At 36.0% G+C, this 23,692-nt stretch overlaps 1 protein-coding gene and 1 long non-coding RNA gene across 2 annotated transcripts; one reads left to right on the top strand and one right to left on the bottom strand.

The window, feature by feature from the left end:
• The first annotated feature begins 655 nt into the window (after positions 1–655).
• LOC144370429 (uncharacterized) lies at positions 656–23,338 on the top strand. The gene is made up of 2 exons (XR_013430396.1): positions 656–726; positions 21,474–23,338. It is a non-coding gene; the product is annotated as an uncharacterized LOC144370429 (long non-coding RNA).
• Dctn6 (dynactin subunit 6) lies at positions 2,495–22,169 on the bottom strand. Its single transcript, XM_005340369.5, has 7 exons — positions 22,040–22,169; positions 15,961–16,025; positions 8,600–8,705; positions 7,021–7,109; positions 5,845–5,892; positions 4,625–4,767; positions 2,495–2,948 (listed from the first exon to the last, which is right to left on the bottom strand). The coding sequence occupies exons 1-7, from the start codon at positions 22,060–22,062 to the stop codon at positions 2,850–2,852; spliced, it is 573 nt and encodes a 190-aa protein (XP_005340426.1). The 5' UTR covers positions 22,063–22,169; the 3' UTR covers positions 2,495–2,849.
• Positions 23,339–23,692: the final 354 nt, after the last annotated feature.

Below are 23,692 nucleotides of genomic sequence, written 5' to 3'. Positions count from 1 at the left end.
TTTGGACAGAATGACCTGGGGCCTGAGGTTGGGATCCCTGTTTGGGTATGTTTTAATTGAATTCAGTAGATTAAGTAATTCTTTTTTTTTTTTTTAAATTTCCTATTCTTTTGTCTTATGCAGATTAAGAATTTAAAGATTGTGAAGACTTGAAAAAAGGTAAATCCATATCTGTTATCTTAATTAGTATTTGAAAGCTCTATCTTAAAAAGTTTAAAAAAACCTTCCAACAAGGTAACATAGAATATGGTTCAGATCATGAACTTTGGAGTCCAAATGCCACTTAGGAGCTGAGTCACCTTGGACAGATAATTATCCTTACCCTCTCTAGGCTTCAATTTCCACAGCTGAAAAATAGGGAGAGTATCATCTACTTGATTAAAAGAATTAAAAACCCACACAAACTAAATTCACATGAGTACAAATCAGAGATCCTCTAAATTTTCTATGTGCAGAATGGAATCTGGGTGCCCTCATCTAGAGTTCCTTCTTTTTCTGAATGAGAATAATCTGAAGGCTATATTTACAATTAGAAGGTTGTTCAGCGAAGCTTGCAATTAGAGTCAAAATTTGTGTTATTCACAAGTCACAGTGGGAATTGATAAATTGGTCCTGCCTCAACAGAATTTTTGGTCACTAAATTGTCACCTCTCCTAGATTCAGGACCTCCTCTTCAATGAATAGCAGTGCATTCTGTCATATTTTGTTTCTCCAAAATCTGTTTTGGTAAGTCCACTATTTCTGTTTATATTTTCCTTCCTCAAATGAGTTAACATTTCTTAACAGCTAACAGAGTACCTGGTAAACACCGAGGCACTTTTTTTTTTATAAGGTTGCAATATTAAATAATTTGCACAATGTACTTAAGAAAACTATGCATCAGTGTTCAGAGTAAGCAGCTGAAATGTAAGCTGTAATCTTCAGATCGTTTAAGCACCAGGCTCTTTTTTTTTTTTTAACTTTTAATATTATTTTTTCAGTTTTCGGCAGACACAACATTTTTGTTTGTATGTGGTGCTGAGGATCGAACCCGGGCCGCACGCATGCCAGGCGAGCGCGCTACCGCTTGAGCCACATCCCCAGCCCTAAGCACTAGGTTCTTATCACTGTTTTTTTTTTTTCAGTGTTGAGATCAAACTCAGGCCTTGTACATGCTGGGCCAGTGCTCTACCACTGAGTGCCACGCCTAACCCTACATGGTGATTCAGGAAGTCTATCAGTCTGGGGGTTCTTTGTACCAAGTCCTTAGGGTGTCTCATTGTTGCCCCCACATACTAGCAGTAGTTTGGAGAGACCATTCAAGCAGTTTATCACAGCTTGTTCAGAGAACAGTTTAAAACCACCATAGAATTTCAAAGACAGTTTTGTAATTTCATCAGAGGTTGAGAAGTAAATGATAGTTATAAAAAATTGGGCATTTATGCAATGTTCTCCTTTTTTCAAAAGTTCTATGTTCAGTTCACTACAGTATGGTTCTCCAACTCGAGTTATGACTATTCTTTCCAAAATCAAATCATTCATATTGGGAACAATTAGGCTAATTTGTACTATTAGTTTCAGAAATTTAAAAACAATTTTCTCTATCCATAACTACAATTAAATTTTGAGAACAAAATTTTAAGTCATTTTATCTTAGTATTATCTTTTTTTCCTCTACTGATTCAAAAGGTAAAAAGTGTATTCTATTAAATGTATATTCTTGGATTATTAAAAAATATTAAAGAATATTGATTGGTAACAGGAAAAAGGCAAAAAATTTTATACATAAAAATATACAGAAATATGTTTCTGAATTGGTTTTGTAGATTATATGCTGGCTTCTGAAAAGCAAGAGTGTTAATTACAGAAAACCACCCTTAAGGGGCTGGGAGTGTGGCTCGATGACGGAGTACATGCATAGCAACAGGAGGCCCTGAGTTCAATCCTCAGCATCAGAAACAACAAAACAAAACCAAAATATGAATTTACAATGAAATTCTCAAAATTTTGTCTACTGTGTAATTAAGCTACATTACAACAAATTAAATAACTAATGATTATTACTATGTCAAAATAATTTCATAAATTTATAAAAATTTCAAAATCTTTTAGTTTTATTGTCCTCAGAAACCCAGGAATATCACTAAGTAGTCTTTTACTTGTCATCTTAGCATTCTTTCTGAATTTATATTCTTTTTTTTAAAAAAAGACCTTTATTTATTTATATGTGGTGCTGAGGATTGAACCCAGAGTCTCAATAGCCCCAGCCCCTAAAGACATCTTTCCCTGATTACTTTGTTTTGCTGAAAAGAAAAAAAAAAAATTTCTTAATAATAAGGTGAAGTTTAAACTAATTCAATAGCTGCTGGTATTTCATCTGAAACTTTAAACAGCTACAAATCCATAAGAGGAAAAGGTAAGTAAACACATTAGCTTTAGTGCATCATAAAAATTAAGATAGTTATTTTGGGAAGATTAATGCAAGCCAAACTGATTGAAGCAGACTTACTAAAAATTTTGTCATCAGCAGTTTTATTTAGTTTAGCATATGCTAGAATATAATACATAACCTCATGCCATTTCTTACATAGGTAGTCTTTTACATAATTAATTTGTGCCTAACATTTTATATAACAAAAGAAAAAATGAATCTGTAAATTATCAGAAAAGAGCATAGGTATAGGAAAATAATACATTTTTATATAAATTATAAAGGACAGTTACAATGGAAATCCACTAATTTCCTCTCTCTGTTTTATCAAATAAAGTCAACACACATTATTCTATGAGCTGCTAAGAATGTACAAACACTGTGGCCCTTTTGAAAGAGAGTAGTCAAAGAGGGAACGTTATCTTGATATATCCTGTTCTCAGTTCTTAACTGGAGTTGAGCTTCCTTTCATAGTCTTCTTTAGGTGGTGATAATTTGGCAAGATTTTCATTAAGAAATCCAGTTGTAGAGTCTGGGGCTAAAAAGATAAGATAATTAAGATTGGTAGAAAGCAGAGTCAAGAATATTAGGTAGAAATGATTCCTATTAGGTCAAAGAATGATAGGTAATTTTCATTGACTTATTTCTTACCTGTTTGTGTTTTTAAAATATATAATAAAAATATATTGGGATCTGGGGATGTGGATCAAGTGGTAGCGTGCTCTCCTGGCATGTGCAGGGTGCTGGGTTCGATCCTCAGCACCACATAAAAATAAAATAAAGATGTTGTGTCCACTGAAAACAAAAAATAAATATTAAAAAAATTCTCTCTCAAAAAAAAAATTGGGCTGGGGTTGTGGCTCAGTAGTAGAGTGCTTGCCTAGCATGTGTGAGGCACTGGGTTTGATTTTCAGCACCACATATAAATAAATAAAGTCCACTGACAATTAAAAAAATATTGACTGGTAACAAGAAAAAGGCAAAAGATTTTATATATAAAAATATACAGAAATACGTTTCCAAATTGGTTTTGTAGATTATATCCTGGCTTCTGAAAAGCAAAAGAGTGTTAATTATAGAAAACCACCCTTGTAAAATACTCAAGAGTATATTGCTTTCTACACAGATGAGACACAGTCATCGATCTTTACTATTCAAATGCCAGCAGTGCCCAAACTGAATGTAAAACTCACTTGGGGTACTTGTGAAAAATATGGATTTTTTTTTAGGTCTGTGCCTAGATAGAATCTCTGTTTTTATTAAAGACCTCTATATAATTCTTATGATCAGTGAAATTTGGAAAACAGTGTCATACAACATTAAAAATTAAGCTACAGAATCTTGCTTACTTAATTCTAATTTCCTTTTTTCCAACTCCTGCTTCATTTCTGTCTTTAATCATTCTTGTTTTTACATAGAAATAAGAAATTACTGATTTTTTCTTTTTAGTTTATAATAGCAGTTACTTGTAATAATAATAATGCCAAACATTACAAAAATAGAGTAAGAATTAAGAGTTTTAATATTTGATAAAATATGTCTAAGAAGCAGAGGCAAAGCAATAAATGTCTTGAAAATATTTCTTTGTGGGCAGGAAAAGGAGACTAGGTAATTAAAGGAATATATATTGAGTATGTCAAGCAATGATGCTCAAAACTTCAATCTAATGTTTTATATTCAAAGGAAGTCCCAGATGTCTTATATTTTTTATTGTTTATTCTAACATTAAGCTCCAAATATACAAACACACTTGCTTATTCATAAGCTGTTTTTAGGGCCTTGAAGATTGATATTTTAGGATTGAACCAATATGGTCTGTGAGGTTTGATGATGTATCTTCAGTGAAAATGCTAAGACCAGGAATAGCAATCTGGATTTTCTTTTTCCTCATAATCAACTTGTCATTGTCATTTGTATATCAAATACACACACAAACACAGGACAGTAACCTAAATACTCAATGACTGAACTGCAAATTAATCCAAGTTTCTTAGAAATGTTTCTCTGATATTTTATTGTATTTATTTGCTTTTTTTTTTTTTGGTTGGGATAAAATCCAGGGCCTCATGCGTGTTAAGTATGCACTCAACCAACTGAGCTCCTAATCATTTGCTTTTTAAATGAACTTGTTGCCCATGAAGACAATTAGCTGGTGTTGGGGAGGGTTAACAGTCCTAGAATGAATTCTTTTTTAAAGAGAGATTGTTCTAGTACCTGTGGTCGCTCAGTTTGCACCCGACGAAGGCAGTCTGCACCATAGATCACTGTATTCTCAGGGATGACTTCAAAAGTATTTAGGTTGCAACAAGCCCCAATGATGCAACCACTTGTCAATATTACATTTCTGCCTACATATGCTGCAGCAAAAACAGAAAAAAATTGCAACTTAGGACATCATATAATTATAACACTTTTTGTTGTGTTTACAACTCTTTTTTTCTCTGAGATTTAGGTATAAAAATGCAAACTGGCCTTAAGAAAAAAACAACAACAAAAACTAAAGAAAATGCATCAGTTCAGAGTTTGCATAGATAGCACAGGGGAAGGCAGTGCAAAGCATTTAAAACAGCTCTGCTGCTGACTATTTTTGTGGCCTTGGGCATGTCACTGGTCTTTGAGCTCAAGTTTATCTAGAAAATGTGGAGACTACCCCACTTCATATTGCAATGAGAAAATAAAAGTACTAAGTTCAATAAAATAAAAGTACTAAGCTCAATAAAATAAAAGTACATAGTTCAATGAGAAAATAAAAGTACTAAGCACAGGTTTGACATATAATAAGCTTATAATAAATAAAGAATGCCAATAATGATAATAATTGGTAATCTAAATTAAAATTATGACCATTAAGTAGGTTAACAAAAAAGTATGATCTGATTTAAAAAAAGAAGCATTTTTCCCCCCATGCCATTGAGGACCAACAAACCACTGTTCTTAAAGAAGTGTCACTTTTCAGGTTCTTTCTGCACTTTAGTGGGATAAGCTCTTGGAGCTGGTTCCCAGCAGTTCTGGTGACTTGACCCAATTTTGGAGAGTAGATATTTGTTTTTGATTGGCTGGGGGAAAAGTAGTTCTAAAATAAAAGAAACAAACCTGCTTGAGTAACTAACTGATTTTTTTCTATGACTACACTAATCAACTAAAATATCACTACACTAGTATTTAATAGAATTGTTTTTCAAATCTTTCAATGGAACTTTATGATTTAATCCAATCACAACTTAAAAATACACACCAGCCTTTTAATTTTAATGTATTTAACCACATTATCAAATAACTACATAATTAGATTAGGTTCTTTGGAGGCAAATAATTAGTTTGACAATGACTTAAGTCCAATTCTAAGCATACCACCTTGTCATAGTTTGAACTCCGGTTGTTTCCCAGGACATGACAAAAAGAAAGAAGGTAATAAAACTCTGAACATAGCTTACCTTTTGATTCAATGACATTGTTATCCCCCATTTTCATGGCTTGGGAATCTGTGAGCCCAGTTAAGTAAATACTATAAATAAGTTCACTCGTGCTCCCCCACCCGTTTTACACAGTATGTCTTTACATTACACTGGAGCACAGAGACATGGGAAAGACTTTGCAGGCTTTCCCTTGTCAAAAATCTTTGCTCAGGGAAACCTGTAATAAAGTTTTTTTAAAAATATTTTTTAGATGTAGACAGACACAATACCTTTATTTTATTTATTTTTATGTGGTGCTGAGGATCAAACTCAGTGCCTCAAATGTGCCAGGCAAGCATTCTGTCACTGAGCCACAACCCCAGCCCTATAATAAAGTTTTAATCCTTAAGCATAAGTATCTCGAGGTATAAATAAATGAATCCTTTTTTTAAAAAGAGTAACATAACCTTGATTTTACATATTTTCACATTCTTTTAAGAAAAGCAAAACTATCCATTACCCAGTCACTGAAATACAGTAGACAGTGTTTTATGTTTTGCTGACACCATGGAAAAGTTTTACTATTTTTTCAGAGTATAAGACAAAGCAAAAGAACTGGTGACACCCTGGGAGAAAAGAAACAATATATATAGAATAAAATATTTTCACCTCTGCCCACCATATTTTTGAATCAGATAACATATTGTCTATTTAAAATAATAGAGAAATCAAACTGACAAAGGTGTGGTTCTTATATCAAGACAGAAGCCAGAATTACTATTTCTGTGTCCACTGCCATTCAGTCATTGCTACTTGACAATAAGTTATAGTTCCAGCAAAAGGACTTTCAAAATGCTGAGCTAAAGATGTATGCTTGTGTGTCCGAAAATGGTATGTGATATTTATTCTACTGAATTAGTCAATAGATCAGGAAATATATATTTTTCTTTTTTCTTGCATTGCTGAGAATCAAACCTTACACAAGCTAGGCATGCATTCTACCCCTGAGCTATAGACAACCCCAACCCCAGAAAAGATTTTTTAATATACTGCAAATACATCTGTACAAAAAGCAAGACAATGTACTCTTAAAAATGTCATTATAGTTTATATTATAAATATATTTGATAGATAAATCCTGATAATTTCTACAGGGGGAGATCTGGCGACCAAAAGACATCTGGGAATGATTTATGGCAGAATAGTAAAGGATACAACAGCCAACTTCAAACACATTGTTGGTGCCAATGGTCATAGTTTTGGGTTCTGGATCTTCAGTGTCAGGAGTGATATTATCTGGATGACTATAAAAAGAAGAGATAAATGATAAAACAAAACAAAACAAAAAACCAGTAACACAATAAGCTGTTTCCCTTTCCTTTAAGGGTTTGGGTTAAGGGTTGGGGATGTGGCTCAAGCGGTAGCGTGCTCGCCTGGCATGCACGGGCTGCTAGGTTTGATCCTCAATACCACATAAAAAAATAAAATAAAGACATTATGTCCACCTAAAACTAAAAAATAAATATTAAAAAAAAGAGTTTGGGTTAATTCTCTCAATTTTACTTGCATCAAGCTTAAAATATACCACTGTATCAGTTATTTCTTGGTCCAAGTGAATCATTTCTTCTTTAAGTTAAAGAAGCTTGATTTTTTAGTTGATCAGAAATGTAAGGGACAGCCTTTCTTTATTTCTTAAACTCAGAATTCAGAGGAGACTAACTCTACTTTTAGCCTGTTAAGTTAGATCATATCTAACCTGAAACTTTTCCATTCTTATTAATCATTCAAGATTGTAAAATATAAACAGATATGCACATAAAATAATTATTTTATGATATTAGTTGAAATATTTGAAGACAAGCGCTTGCACTCTTAGAGAGGAGGAAACTGTTTTAAAACGGTGTTTATCTCTGACAGTTGAGTAACTGCAGAATATTGCTTTTGTTAACTGACTTACACTGAAGGTGCCAAATGTTTTTTAAAGAGAAACTGCTTAATATACTGAGACTCCCAAATCCTAAAGCATTCAGACAAATCAGTCTTTTTATCACAGTTAAATATTTTCCCAAGGTCTTTCTTACAAATTCCATACATTGTTGCTATAAATTAGGTATAAGCCAAATTTTCTTGCCAACATTTTATCTAGAAAGACTTACAAATGCTTATGAAAATTTCATGAATTAGTTCACCAAAGATCACATACATGTTCTAATATTTTATTATTTTTTTATCTTTAAAGTTTAAAAATTGCCTCTAGGATCACAAATTTTTCACCAATAACTCTTGGTATTATTGTGCAGAACATGGGAAAATATACAGTTGATTTAAGCTCAAAATTTTTTGGGCATGAGTAATATTTCAATCAGAACCAAGAAATCCAACCAAAACTCTTCATAGCACCTGGAGGTTGGAGGTGCTCAGGAAGTGTTTGCTTAAGAGAAGGATGACAAGATGATACAGAAGGGGAAGGTCACTGGACCCAGAGGTGGAGATTCTAGTCAGCCATCAATCAGTAAGCTCTCACCCTGGGCAAATCTTTTCCTCTACTTGGTTTTTGGGTTCCACATTTACTTGTGTTGAAATAGATCCTTCATGTTTCTCCAGCTCTCAAACAGTAGGCATTCCAAATGTCAGGTATAATTTTTTATTTTTTATTTTTTTTCAGTGCTGGGGATTGAACCCAGCGTGTTAGGCCAGTGCTCTGTGAGGAGAGAGCTACAGCCTAACCCCCAAAACTTATATTGATTAAAACTGTTACAGGTGCTGCTTAATTCACAGTGTCTGTAAGTCTTACGCATTTATGATGAGGGCCTGTTCTTCTATCAGGTTACCTTCACCAATCACTATTGGCCCAGCTTCAGCAATAATTCGTGCTTTGGGGTGAATCACCGTCCTTGGTCCTGTCAAAAAATCATTTGAGAAGAAATTATCAGTGGAGATCATGCTTCCAATAGCGGGGTGGGACGTGACTAAGGGCGGGTAAGGCTATTGGGAACAGGCTATGTACTTTACAAATAATATATCCTGTTATTAGTAGTTAGTGCCAGATCTCAAGTCAAGGTGAGTGAGAGTACAGGCATGAAAGCCAGACAGTTTTGGCTCAACCTCCATTTTGAAGCATCTGTGATCTCAGGAACAGACGGCAATCTTGCAGGGTTATTGTATGGGTTAGGTGAGATGATGGTGGAGACAAGGTGTGTGCCACATAGGTGGCAATAAAAAGTAATTCCCGAGTTGGGTTATTAGGTCAGTTGGTAGAGCATTTGTCTTGCATATCTGAGGCATTGGGTTTGATCTCCAGCAGCAAGTAAAAGCAAATAAATAAAGGTATCATGTCTGTTGCCAGCTAAAAAAAATTTGAAAAAAAAAGACTGTTTGGGTGTTTTTTTTTTAAGTAATTTCCTTTCTTTCTTTCTCTCAAAAAGGTGAGGCTCTCTGCTTATGATGTGGTACTTTCTTGTGCTAGTGCTCCACAGGATTCCTCTTATTACTTACTACAAGATTAAGAGGAAAATATAAGTGGACAGTAGTCAAAAATATATGGGATGTAATCTTAGCTTGTTATCCTTAATGCAAGCATATCCACTAGAAGGAGGCAGAGCTTCTGTTGTCTGATCTTGGATATGATTTTGACTGGTTAAAGTAGAAAAGGTGAAGGGAGAGAAAAGGAACCACAGATAAACGCTGAGGTCCTAAGACTCTGGTGCATGGAGACCTGAAGAGATGCCTCCAACCTCAAATCTAGGGGAACAAGGAGGGGCCTTGTTCAAGAGCAGGACAATGGAGATATTGCACTCCTAACAAGGGACCCTGATTCTGGAATGCTAGCACACTCTCCTTTCTTGGCTTTTATCTACCCACAGGCCTCATGTTCTGGTGATAATCAAACTACTGATGAGAAAACATATCCTTCTCTTAAGCTATCTCCAACACACACCTCACTCATCCCTCAATATCAAGACTACTTCAATGGGTAAACAACTGGATAAGGAGTGACTAACTCTGAAAGTAAGGAAGGGTGGACAGAGGATCCACAGAGGGTGGAAAGGGGGTCAGGAAGGTGACCTTGTCCAGAAAATCCAGTATTAATTGTTAATTAAAAAAAAATCATTTTCTGTTTGTGGTAGGTAAGATGCAGCACTATACAGTATAGGGAAACACAAATGAACACGAGCTGGAGTGGGTGTATAGGCCAGTGGTAGAGTCTATGCTTGGCATGTATGAGGCCCTGGGTTTGGATCCCCAGCACCAAATAAATAAATAAATAAATAAATGAACATATACTATTTTTTGCCCCCTTGAACTTGTTATCTTGAAAACTGGGAATGCTTAGAACACTCACAAATGTATTAAACCAAATAAGGATGTGTTCTTGGTGCCCAGAGAATGGGAGGGAGTCTCAGTGCAGCTTATTTTTTTTCCTGACAATGAAGAACTGCAGGGATTGATACAGTGGGTGGGGGCCAAGACAGGATGCATGTCCCAAGATGCACTGTCTGGTAAGAAAGCATAAGAGTGGCCTTGATATTTCTCTGTCACCTCTGATTCCCCAAATTTTCAACAGTTAAGTATAAAATTCCTAGTCAAATTCTCCTTCTCAGGATAGAAGATGTGATCCCTGGGAAGTTTCTCAAGTTGATCATGAGTGTGAACCTCTGTGCTTTTCTTCTCTTATAAATATAGCTCCCCCGACATAAGTGCACAGATACAATCTAGACACGTACTTATTTTTTCACATATATATTTTAATAAATATAACTATTTCCAAAACAAACATAAAACCAAGAAGAGTGATATTGCTTCATATTTCTGCAAATCTTTTCATCCCCCTCTTTTTTATTAGAGCATCATAATTATACATAGTAATTGGGTTCATTTTGACAAAAATCATAAATATAAGGAATCTGATTTTGAGTCCCATCCTCTCTTTTCCTTCTCTCCTAATTCCTCCAGTCTCCCTCCTCTACTCTATTAAACTTCCTTCCTTCTACATACATGTAAAAGTGAAATTTCCTGTTATCTTTACATATGAATATAACATGATTTGTTAAATTCATTTATCTTCCCATTTCTCTTTCTCCTTTCCATTCTTTTATGTCCACTCCACTGATCTTCCCTATATCTTTATGATATCTGATCCCCTTATTTATCTATAGAAGAAATAGATTATCATTGCCAAAACTTCAAAATAATGCAAAAAGTGAAAGGTTCTGTCACACTTATTTGATTTCCTAGAGGCAACTATTCTTAAAAAAATTGGGTTATATTATTTCATAATAAGTACTGCTATATACTTCAGATCTGTAAGTACCGCTATATATAAGCTATATCATTCAAAAATTCAAAAATAAATGCAACTTGTAGAAAAACTATGTATTACAAGTGCATTCTTCTCTAAATGATAATTTTTTTTTCATGTAAACATATCTAGGTAGATATTCTTTTTACTGGGTATAAGGTATCTCACATTATATTAATATGCCACAATTTACTTAACTGACTCCTTAATAGTGGACACTAAGAGGTTATAAACTTTTGAAGGAAAGATGCTGAATAATGCTGATACAAATACTGGATTCCTTTGAAAGGAGATATTCCTAAGTCTTCCAGATATATGAGCCAATTAAAAGTTGTAGTTTGCACAATACTAGATTTATATTTTACTTCAAAATGTTCCATATTAAAGGGAACCTATTTTAGGTTCTTTGTAATTAAAGCCACAGCTAGCACCCTACCCTTTCTAGAAAATCTGAACTCCAGATTCTATTACTTAAAGGCTACGTGCTTCCTCTCTCAAAGGTCACCCTTCTCATCTATAAAAAGGATGACATCCTACCTCATTGGGTTGCAATGTGAATTGTATGAAAAAAAATGTTTTAAAAGGAGCTCATAGGATCTGACACATAGTTGTTAAAAATGAGAAGTTTATTGCTATTTGTGGCTTGTGAGAGCTAACAAGTGACTTTTCAAAAAAAAATTTTTTTAAAATTAAATCCAGGTCCAAGAAACAGAAGTGTCTGCTTTCCTCTTCTATTAAGGTAGCAAGGTATACTTACTTTTAATCAAGGGGTGAAATTCCATACCTTTTTATAGGATGATAAAAAAATTTATAATAAGAATGTTTTCTATAAGCAGTTTTAAAGATCTTAGACACTAGGTAGAGATCACCATGGCTATGATAGAAAGCAAATCTTTTGCCCTTGCTAAATAAGTAGCCAGAGGCACTAGACATTTTGATGGCTCTCAAACTATAGCTTTTGACAAGCACCACTTGTAAGGAGCTACCTCTGGATAGATTAATTAGCCATAGGTATCACCAAGACTTGTGTGTGTCTTTAGAAGTTCCTATAAAGTGCAGTTTTTGTTTTTTTAGTGGGGAGGTATCAGGGATTGAACTCAGGGGTACACCTATTTTGTATTTTATTTAGAGACAGGGAATGAGTTGCTTAGCTCTTCACTGTTGCCGAGGTTGGCTTTGAACTTGTGATCCTCCTGTTTCAGCCTCCCCAGCAGCTGGAATTACAGGTGTGTGTGCCACTGCACCTGGCCTAAAGGGCACGCCTGAAAACAATTGACATTTAAATTTTTCTTTTTCAAAAATTATGTAATACATGCTCATTATATTAAAAAGTCCAAAAAAATAAGCACAAATTAAAAAAAAAATGAGACAAATCCCAGAATATGCCTTTTTCTTTTGTAGTAGTAGGGACTGAACCCAGAGTCTGGAGCATGCTAGGAAAACTTTCTATTGAACTACACCTCCAGCCCCATAAGATGGCTTGTACAATACTTTAAAACAAAGCTTTCATTTTAATCAGGTATTTTATTATTATTAAGTTTTGTAATTGGTAACTGGAAAACTCTTGGTTATAAATCTGAGGGCCTGTGTTGCATAGCAGCAACACAGGTGACCCATGACTTAGACCCCACTGCCTCCTGCTGGCAGCACAGCCAAACTACAGGTCCCGATGTTCAAGGGTTGCAAGAACTGCCCATTAATCCCTAAGTTTTCAATTAGTTAAATTAAATTAATTATTTAGTTCCCACAAATGGTATATTTCTTGTTCAATTTAAGTTTTTATAGGTGTTCCACATCTGAGATAATGGGACAAAAATGGATTAAGAGGTGAAACTATTAACTTTGTGAGGTGACAGCAAATGAGATTGGCAGTAATAAATTGGACAGTTCCCCTAAACCCTCTTGTAGGTCCTTTTGGGCAAAGACTAGAGAGATTTGAATACGTGTACTTCATAATATGTGACTGCTAAGATTTTGGTTAGACAGACTTCTTCAAGGAGTCTATAGCTTCAATGAATGATGTGGACAATCCACCTTTGTCTCTGTAAGGTTCTGTGCAGCACATTGGGCAGCAGAGAGCTCAGTAATACAAACACAATTATGCAGATATAGTTTACTCCACTCTTTCCTGCATACCATGAGAACTTTTAACTAGAATGGGTCTGAATTCAAACCAAATTTAAAGGTCTCAAGGTTAAAATGTTTTAAAAATAAAAATTTGTCACCATTGAAAGTTTTTTCTTTTAAGTCTGTTGTGAACCTTCTTGGAACTCTTTCTGGCAGGGATATTAGTGTATTTTTTTACTGAATGTGCTGAAATCCTATTTGGATTATCTCCTTGTTTGGATAAATGTGTCTCGAGTTGGAGCTGCCTTAACTGGTGGATGCATTATTTTTCTAAATGGTTGGCTGGACTTGAGGCAACACAGCCAGAAAAGCATTCCTTGCATCACATTTCCATTTCCCTCATTTGGTAAGGGGCACTTTTCCTGTCTACTTTTGCTACAGAAAGCAATCTCTGTAAATGTTTTCTATGTCAATAAATAATTTAAAAAGCCCCAAGCTCTCTCTTCAGAAAATTAAACAACTCCCTTGACCTATAAGCTGAAGTACCCATCTGAGCTCCTTTATAAGCAATGATTTCTCAAGTCAAAGCCACGATTCAGCCATACTGAAAAAGACTCTTACAATAAAAAGGAGGTTTTTGATTAGTATTAAAACTCTGCTGGAGAGAATGAATTAAGTGGGACAAAGTATTCCATTACAAAGAGTTCTGCCTTCATATTATAATGTCCCAACCAAGCCCTCGCCTAACACCAATAGTGTGCCCTTAGCCCTCTAATGGACTAGAGGACTGTGCTTGGAGGTACCTTTCTGAAATATTCTTCAGCTCTCAAAATGAAGATTTACAGGAAATAATTCATGCTGCATGAATCAAGGCAGCTTAATTAAAAACAGGCCTGATGCTATGAAACTTTATCCAAGTTATAATGATCAGGAGAGCTGTTATTTTTCCCAAGGTCTATTTCTGAGCAGCCCCTAGTGAGGGGTGAGGCATCAGTAGAGATTCAAGTCAAAGGCTCCTGGATAAGAACTGTAATTTCAAGCTTCTGACTAATTTCTCTGATAAACGAAATTACCTGATTTTCTTGGAAAACAGATCAGGTTTAACATTCCACTAACATGAATCATACCAAAAGAAAAAAATTACTTTCTTTCTGAAATATTGTAGAATGGAATAGTTTGTAAAAGTTTAAATGACTAGAAAATGGAAAGTGGCACAAAAACATCTTGAAAAATCTTCAAACTGCATTTGAGTTTACTGGTACTTAACCCAGAAAATAGGGTTCATTAAGTACTCAGGTCTCCAATTCTATAAGCACACAAGACATAAGAAAAAGACTTAAATCAGTTATTCTAGTAAGTCAAAACACAAAAACAATAAAAGTTCTAAAATAACAAGACTGCTGGGGAGAGCTGTAACCAGATGACTTATCTTTACTCTCTGCCTGGATTTAACTTCATAATTATATCTCACAGGAGGTTTTTAAATCTGATGTTCTTTTAGAAAAATGAATAGCAGCCAAAAAATTAGAGATATTTTATACTAAATATAAGAGTAACAGAAATACCAATTCTGGAATATTTATACAAACACATGTGCATATATATATATAAATTATATATATATATATAAAAAATATCCATTAGAGATAAGAATTGTGAGGCTTGAGTATAGAAAAATAAAAGAAGGAAACATGTATAAAAAATGAGGTAAAAACTGTGGAAGACATAACATTGTGTAATTATATCACTCTTCTGAACTTTTTCTTTAATTTTAAAAAAGTGATTTGTTTCTGTGAAATATTTGAGTAAATTTTCTTGTTTTAAAAATTTGGAGGCAGATGTGATGGCACATGCCTGTAATCCCAGCTACTTGGAGGGCAGAGACAGGAGGACTGCAAATTTGGGGACAGCCTTGGCAACTCAGCAAGATCCTGTCTCAAAATAAAAAAATAAAAAGGGCTGGGGATGTAGCCCAGTGGTAGAGAATCCTGGGTTCAATTCTAATACAAAAAAAAAAAAAAAAAGAAAAAAGGATCAAAATAAAATAAAATATAACATGGATTTGGAGGTGGAGCTATTTTAAAGGAGCTGACTCTCCTATAATACATGTGCTTTTGTTTACACGCCTCCCTTTTCTCATTCGAGGTGATTCTTGGTAGTCAAACATCACTTCCTGGCCTGCAAGACCAGAGCTCCACACTGGACAATCAATTGATCAGCCCTAAATTATTTACTTCTAGACTTTTTATATGTAAGAACAAATCTTTGTGTGCTTAAACTATCATTACATGCAGGTAAACCTTGTCTTGATATACACAATTACAAAGATGAGAAAATGAAAGGTAGTAAGGTTAAGTAACATGTGTAACATGTCTGAAATAACCTAACAGGTAAGGAGTACAGAGCAAGCTAACAGATTTGTGAACTCCATGGTGCATGTTCTTAATAAATCACTCTAGAATGCAAATTCCACAGAGGCAGGACTTTTCTCTGTTATGTTCACTGCTCTTTCCCTAGTGCCAACAGTGCACTGGGTACACAACTTCTATGTCTCAAATACATGAATAAATAAACACTGTCTTATTAGTATTTCAGCTAGAAATTTAAACATGGCCTCCACCATATTATATTCTTTTCAAAATATTATACATAGGAGAAAACACATTGTTTTATCAATACAATTAGGACACTAATAAAAAAGACATAGAAGGTAGCATCTAAATGTAAAGCACTAAAATAGCTTAATACATCAATTCTTAAGAAACAACATTAATAAACCATTTTCTTACCTATAGTAACATCTCCTCTGATTTCACTTTCTACACATACAACTGCTCCAGGAGCAATCTTCACACTATAGGAAGAAAACAGTAACTTTCATCATGGGAAAGACCAAAAATAGAAGCTATGCTGGGCCTAGTGCAGTGGTGCATCCTATAAATCCCAGGGGCTACGGTGACTGAGGAAGGAGGATCCAAAGTTCAAAGCCAGCCTCAGCAACTTAGGCCCTCAGCAAAAATGGCTTGGGATGTGGCTCAGTGGTTAACACCTCTGGGTTCAATCCCTGGTAACAACAACAACAACAACAAAGAAGCTATGCTGGCAGTGTAGTGAAGAAAAGCTTAAAACAATTGATGGAAAAATGGAATGTCAATTTTAAGAGGGCAAGGTTTTAACACATTATAAATTTCTCAAGTGACATATTATTTGTCAGGCCAAAATCATATATACTGTTAAAATGTTAAGAAGAAAAAGAGCTTTGATTTTTCCTTTGAATTTAACACCATCTCTACTTCTAAATAGCAAAAAAGCTGAAAACTACCTAAATATCCATCAATAGTGGACTGGATAATAAATTATGGTACTCTAGGAATTAATGTACAGTTATTAAAATGAATGACCAATTCTTCATGTAAAGATTTGGGAATAATTTCCAAGCTACATTGTTAAGTAAAAATAGCAAAGCCAAAAAAATGGGCATATGTAATATGCTACTATTTTTGTAAACAGGGAAAATAAGTATGTTTTGATTTACAGTTGTTAGTACTATTTAGAAATACATTAATTTTGTACATTGACTTTATATCTTGAGATCTTGCTAAACACATTTTTTATTTTTCAGTGCTAGGGATCAAATCAAGGGCTCTGTACTTGCTATGCAAGCACTCTATCATTAAGCCACACCCCTAAACCCTAAACCCATTTTTGTAGATTGTTTGGAATTTTTTACATAAACAATTAGATTGCCTATGAACATACACAATTTTATTTTATTTTATTTTTGGTACTGGGGATCGAACAACTGAGAGACACTTGCCCACTGAGCTGCAACCCCAGAACTATTTTGTATTTTACTTAGAGACAGGGTCTCACTGAGTTGCTTAGTGCCTTGCTTTTGCTGGGGCTGGCTTTGAACTTGTGATCCTCCTGTATCAGCCTCCCCAGCTGCTGGGATTACAGGCATGAGCCACTGTGCCCAGCAGAGTTTTATTTTTTCTGTTCAGATAGCATATTCAGATAGCATGCCTATGATTTCTTTTTCTTGTGTTAACTGCTCTGGTTTAGCCTTCCAATAGATATTACAAAGAAATCATGAGTGGAGACTTTCTGCCTTGTTCTCAATATTATAAGAAACAGTTCCATAAAGCTACTAAGATCCTAAGATCCTAGAAACTATAATTTAAGCTATGAACTTTGCATTTTCAATATTAAGTGGGCTGGGGATATAGCTCAGTTGGTAGAATGCTTGCCTCGCATGCATAAGACCCCTGGGCTCAATCCCAGCAGCAGCAGCACCACCACCACCATGACCAAAACCACACACCCCCTCCCTCCCACAAAAATGGTAAGTGAAACAATTGAAGCTTTGTTGACCACAATGTTATTGCATCAATTTATAAATTTTTCAAAAACTTCATTTTCTCATTTCAGTAAATATGTTCTGCAACCAGCAAGGACTAGAAACCTAAATTGAAATGTTTTACTAATTTACTTTTTTTCTGAACTTCTATTTTAAATATTTATTCATGAAAATGTTTATTTTTAATTTATGGTAGATAACATAAAAATTAGTGGCACTTTCTAGTTATGAGACTTTTTCAATAAAAACGTGCTGAAAGATTTCATTTTTAAAAAATGGACTTATGTTACTCTTTCAAATGTATGTTCCTCAATGATTATTTGAATACTTACAAACTATCACTGGAATGACAGATAAAATATGAATACTAGTTGTCTTTAGAGAGGTAATTGTGAAATATTGTTAATAATGTTGGAAGGGGGATAAAAATACAGTCATCAACTATGTATTTTCTAACAATAAAAATAAGGTGAAACTACATAAAAACATTAGAATGCTATACTTCTATTTAAATAAACATAAATGTTTATAACAGGGGTTGTCCAAGCTCATTCATGAAATATACTGTCCATTGCAATATTGGTGCTACAGAGTTGAGTAGCTGCAAGCCTATGAGATCTCCAAAGCCTAAAATATTTGCTAACTGGTCTTTTACAAAAAAGTAGACTCCTGTTCTACATGAACAACTCATCTCTATAATTTCACTCCTCTAAAACTTTTATTCCTCCAAGTAAAGAAAAGAGATATTATTAAAAAAAAACCAACAACAACAAAGAGCAAGAGAAGAAGCAACAACAGGTAAAGTTACAGATTTCTAGGAGACTGCACAGAAAGAAAGCAGTTAACAGGCTTAACTTAGAGGTACTAGGTTATTTAGGGAAATGTATGTGGAGTCCGGCCGGAGAGCAGTGGAGATGAGAAGTAAAGGATATAAAGTAGAGCTGTTGGATACCTCAGCCCTTCTCTACCCCCAGTGTGCACAGTCAGATGACCCCTCTCTGAGGTGCTCTGTTCAAGATACCAGACCCAGAGGTAAGCGGGGAATGATGGTCAGAGTAAACAGGGAAACCATCAGCTCTACTTGCCCTGTGTGCCTCCCTGACCCTCACAAAGAATTTGAGGCAGTCTGGAGAAACTACCATACATTCTGAATTCTTTAGTGAAAAGGCTGGTTTCCTGGCTGCCTTTTCCTACCCTGAGGCTCATCAGAGGATCTTCTTATGAATATACCAGAGCTACCAGGTATTTAGTCTTCATTTTTTAATAATGTATAGAGAACAAAGTATTATCAGACATTTGAGGAATGCTTCCAACTAAAAGAAAAAGAGAAAAACACATGGAGGGGGGGAAGTCTAAGGGAACACAGTCAATTCAGGTAGCAAGTAGTATATCTTAAAAATGAACAAACAAACAACCTTATAATTAATCCAGAGAAATCAGATTGTTTTTGCATTTAAAAATCAAGATAGAAGTCTAAGAAAGAAGAATAAGAGTCTATAAAAGAGTTCCTAGGAAGAAAAAAATATGACCAAAGTAAGTTAAACATTCACTAGAAGTTAAAATCAAGGGTTGCAGTTCTCCAAATGAACTTTTTAGTAAAGTATGTACTTGTGTGCATCCATTAGTTTGATAAAAAGTACAATCAGTATTAAATAACAGGAAAGTACAATTTTTTTTAATGTAAGAAGGCTCAATATTAAATATTAAAACACAATTTCACCTATTTAAAATACACATCTAGGCAAAGACTAGAAAGTAACAAAGGAAAAGCCTCTTTCCAGGTTGAACATCACTGAAATTAGTAGAAATATCCAAAGTAGGCAGAAAAAAGGGCAGATGAGGCTGGGAAGCAAAGGAAGGACCACTCATGAACAAATCTGTATAGGAGATTCATACTTGTAAACAAGATGTTCCTAAAGGCTTCTCATTCCCAAGCCAACAACAACCAAACTGTATTTAGATAACTGGTGTTTATAAGATGAAGTAGTGGGAAGAGGGCCTAGGGAGCCTAATCCTGCAGAGATAACCTGGGCCTGAAAAGAGGTGGCAATACTTAGAAGCTGTAGGTATGGCTAGGAAACTGATACGAGACTTGTCAACAAGTATTATAATTAATAAATCTGGCTTTGAGAAAAAAATGGGAGATGTGTACTTCCCATTCCTTATTATGACCTATGGACCACAAATTATGTATTTACTTTCTTCTCAGAGCCAAGAAAATATGTTTGACTAAGGAGGGGATGGGGAGAGGGGTGAAGAGTGAAATAAGGAAACCGGTTAACCATTCTGTCCCCTTCCTGGAAGGGATGATTCCAGATGGAGAGAGGGGCTCAATATAGTTGCTCTGACTCAGTTTTCCATTAGTGCCAGAAAACCAAGCAAAGGTGAGGAGCCAGGGAGCAAAATCAAAGCTTCTAGGTTTCTGATTTGCAGGACTGATGGCACCAACAGAGAAAGTCTATGGGAAAAGGGCACATTTCAAGGTAAAATCAGTCTTAAGTATTTATAGAAAAGGAAGGAGATATTCCCAATAACCACTGAAAATACAGATCTGGACTTATGAGAGAATTCTAAAAACATAGCCCCAAGAATAAAAAAAAAGTATGGATTCTCTCTTAAATATGTCTCTTCATCATTTACATTCCAGAATCCCCAATATTTCCTAATATAAATGTAAAGCAATTCTCAAAATATTTTTAAAAATCACACCAATTTCTCTACCGATATGAAGAACTAAAAAAAGAAGCTTTTCCATCAACACCTATTTTGTAAAGATCTAAGTTAAAAAAAATGTACACACACACACACACACACACACACACACACACATATATAAAATAGAAAAAAATGAACAATCCTTGGGTCTATTTCATGAAATGCTTGCAAGATGAGACAGCTATATCTGATTCCATCATTTTATCTGGCACTGACTTTCTACAAGGAATAATTTAATGAAATTCTTCCAAGTGATCTTTCAGAATTATCCTATGTCCTGTCAAGAATCAATCTGCTGAAATCACAGAAAAAATATAACCTTCATACTGAGATCAAAAAAGAAAGAAAACTTTAGTAAGATAGAGCAGAGTAAAAAAGAGGAAAATCATCTCTTTCAACCTTCTCAGATTATAGACAAGGAAACACATTCAGAGATTGGAATTTCTTAAAGCAAAGTTTATTGCTGGGGCATCATTGTCCTGTCATTAGTCATCTCTTTTCTGTTAGTTCAAAGTTGTCTGGAAACATCCTGCCACTCTACATATTTTTTCTGTGATAAATGAATGATGCTGTTCTTGAACATATCACCATTCATAAATGCCACTTTTCTGATACTTTTCATTTGACGTGGTTTTTTTGTGTTAAAATGCAATGGTATTAAGCCCTGTTCAAATAACATTAGCTTCTACAAAATTTCTCTTCTTTTAGGCCCTTATTTCTCATTGAAGTTTTTCATTCTCTCAATCCCTTCTCATTATTTAAATAGTGTCTCAAGTAGGGGTAGAAGAAACTCATACATGATCTGTCTTTAGATTTACGTCCTAAGAAGAGATCATAAGTAGTGTTTATGTCGCCGTCTGCATGCTTCTTCGCGACGTACTTAACAATTAAATTAAAACGTTGACCCCGCTGGACCTCGGGAGTAATGGGGTGCAGCGGGAAGAAGGCAGTTCCGAGGGGAGGGCAGGCATGCAGACTTATTAGAAGAAGTCAATAATACCTTCCTCTTCACCTTATGCTACGAATATACGGTATATAATATTTATAGTAATGTTTTTCTTTAGTTTTTGAAAAAAATTACAGATTACCCTCTAAGTGGAACAAAAGCCTAAATTTCAATTTATGGCACCAAAACCGATATCGGTTTTGCCAGAGTCAGCAGAGGGCGCTCAACACAGTTGCTTTTGGAGATGCTTTTACGTAGGCATTTTTCTTGTCTGTTTCTAGGTGGAATACCAGGAGTCCCTAGCGAAGAAGCAACCACAGTTCCTCTCCCCCCTGTTGACAGGGAGCTCCTACACGCCTGGCAGAACCAGGCACAGACCTGGCCCAAGTACGGCCCCCTTTCTGACGCGCAACCTCCAATCAGTTTACACCTCCGCTCCCATCCTGAAGACCCATAGGTTACTAGGGTGTGGCCAGCACTGGCGCCGGCGTCTCGCAACAAAGTCCAGCAACAGGCCGTGCACGCACTGGCAACAAGAGTATGGGAGAAATGAAGGCGGTTTCACCCAGCGTCCGGGGAAGAGGCCGGGACCCTTCTGCGCAGGCGTCCTGCGGCAGAGGGCTTGAGGGAAGCAAGAACCAAAACGGTCGCGATACCAAAGCTGTATCCCTTCTCCGCCCTCTCTACCCCCACTGGGTCACCTCCTCTCAGCGGAAGCCAGGTCTGAGGTTTAGGTACCAATCAGCCCAGGATGAGACACCACCTCAGTCCCCAACACTGGCGACCAGAAATAGGTTCCCCCCGTGCGGAAAGTTGAGAACAATCTTTCCTCAAGCAGCAGACGCACCTCTTTTGAGTCTTCTCCGCCATTGTACGGACCTGATCTACAGCTGGAGCCGAGATCAACACCACAGACTGGATAAAGCGACGATCTCTACAAGCGATTGGACAGCCTGACAGGATTGGGACGGGGCGGAGCCGCTGGGCCTGCGCGCGGCGTGGGCAGGGGCGGGGCCGGGGGAAGGCGCGGAAAGCTCGCAGATGTCGAGGATGGCGGTGTGCGCTGGGATGGGCCGCTACGCCTGGCCCACTGAGGACCTCAGCACTGACCAGGGGTGCATCGACTCGATTTTAAAACATTTATTTCAGCCCAGCTCACATCGCTATGACCTCATTTTACATCCTTACCACCTTTTGATACTTGTGATCACACTATGAAGGTGTCCCTCTGACCTCCCGAGTGTTCCTTTCAGTCTCGTTGCGGTCTTCTATGTTAGGGTTTCGCCTCCCGACCCGTGGCCCTTTTCTTAATCTGAGTGATCTTATCTTTCCCATAGGTCAGTTGTGGCCCTCTACCTGCTGTTTTTTTTTTTTTTTTTCCAATTTAGTATCTCTAGTTCTGTGCTCTGCTGGGCTTCACACCTGATTTTAGATTGACTATTTGACACCTATTTGGATGCCTAAGTCTTATAAAATTGAAATCAACCTCAAAGGGAGCTTTTGATTCATGACCTTGCCCTCTTTCCAACCAGTTGTTCCTTGATCTCCCTCTCAGTAAAGGAATTCATCCTTCTCCCAGTCGCTCAAGCAACTGGAAAGTCACCATTAGCACACCTCATCACCACATAACTTAATTCACCTGCAAGTTTTTGTTGAAATTTATTTCTTCCACTTTGCACCATTTGCCCCACCATCTCTAATCTCCCTGCATGTTTCTCCACTGTTGTTCCTTTCATCTTTTAATTTTTTTTTTGGTTGTAGAAAAACACAATATCTTTATTTTATTTATAAACCCAGGGCCTCACACATGTTAAGGCAAGTTCTACCACTGAGCCACACAATCCCAGCCCTGTTCCTTCCATCCTTGACCTGTAAAATCACTCCCACCCCCAACTCTCATCCAGGTCATTCTCTTACAGTAAAACTATCCTTTAAAAATCAAGTTCAGAAACCATGCACACCTTTAATCCTGTTGTCTCGGAACATCCTGCTACTCTATGTATTTTCCTGTGATAAATGAATGATGCTGTTGAACACATCACCATTCATAAATGCCACTTTTCTGATACTTTTCATTTGACGTAGGTTTTTGTGTTAAAATGCAATGTTAGTAAGCCCTGTTCAAATAAAATTAGCTTCTACAGGATTTTTCTTGTTTTAGGATTTATTTTTCATTGAAGTTTTTCAGTCCCTCAGGGAATGGGAGGCTGAGGCAGGAGGATCAAAAATTCCAGGCTAGTCTCAGCAACTTAGCCAGGCCCTAAGCAACTTAATGAGACCCTGCCCCAAAATTAAAAAAAAAAAAAATAGAAAAGAAAAAGGGCTAGGGATGTGGCTCAGTGGTTAAGCACCTCTGGGTTCAATCCTTGGTAATAAAAAAAAAAAAACAAACCAAAAAATCCAATTATTTACTTCCCATTCTTTTAAAAATCTTTCCATAACTTGTCTCTGGATCAGATCCAGCCAGACTACATCTCTTGTCTTGCATTTCATGCTTCTC

Source organism: Ictidomys tridecemlineatus, chromosome 14 (genome assembly GCF_052094955.1).
Source record: "Ictidomys tridecemlineatus isolate mIctTri1 chromosome 14, mIctTri1.hap1, whole genome shotgun sequence".
NCBI lineage: Eukaryota > Metazoa > Chordata > Mammalia > Rodentia > Sciuridae > Ictidomys > Ictidomys tridecemlineatus.
Note: the sequence above shows the minus strand (reverse complement) of the source record. Positions and strands in the feature narration are given on the sequence as shown.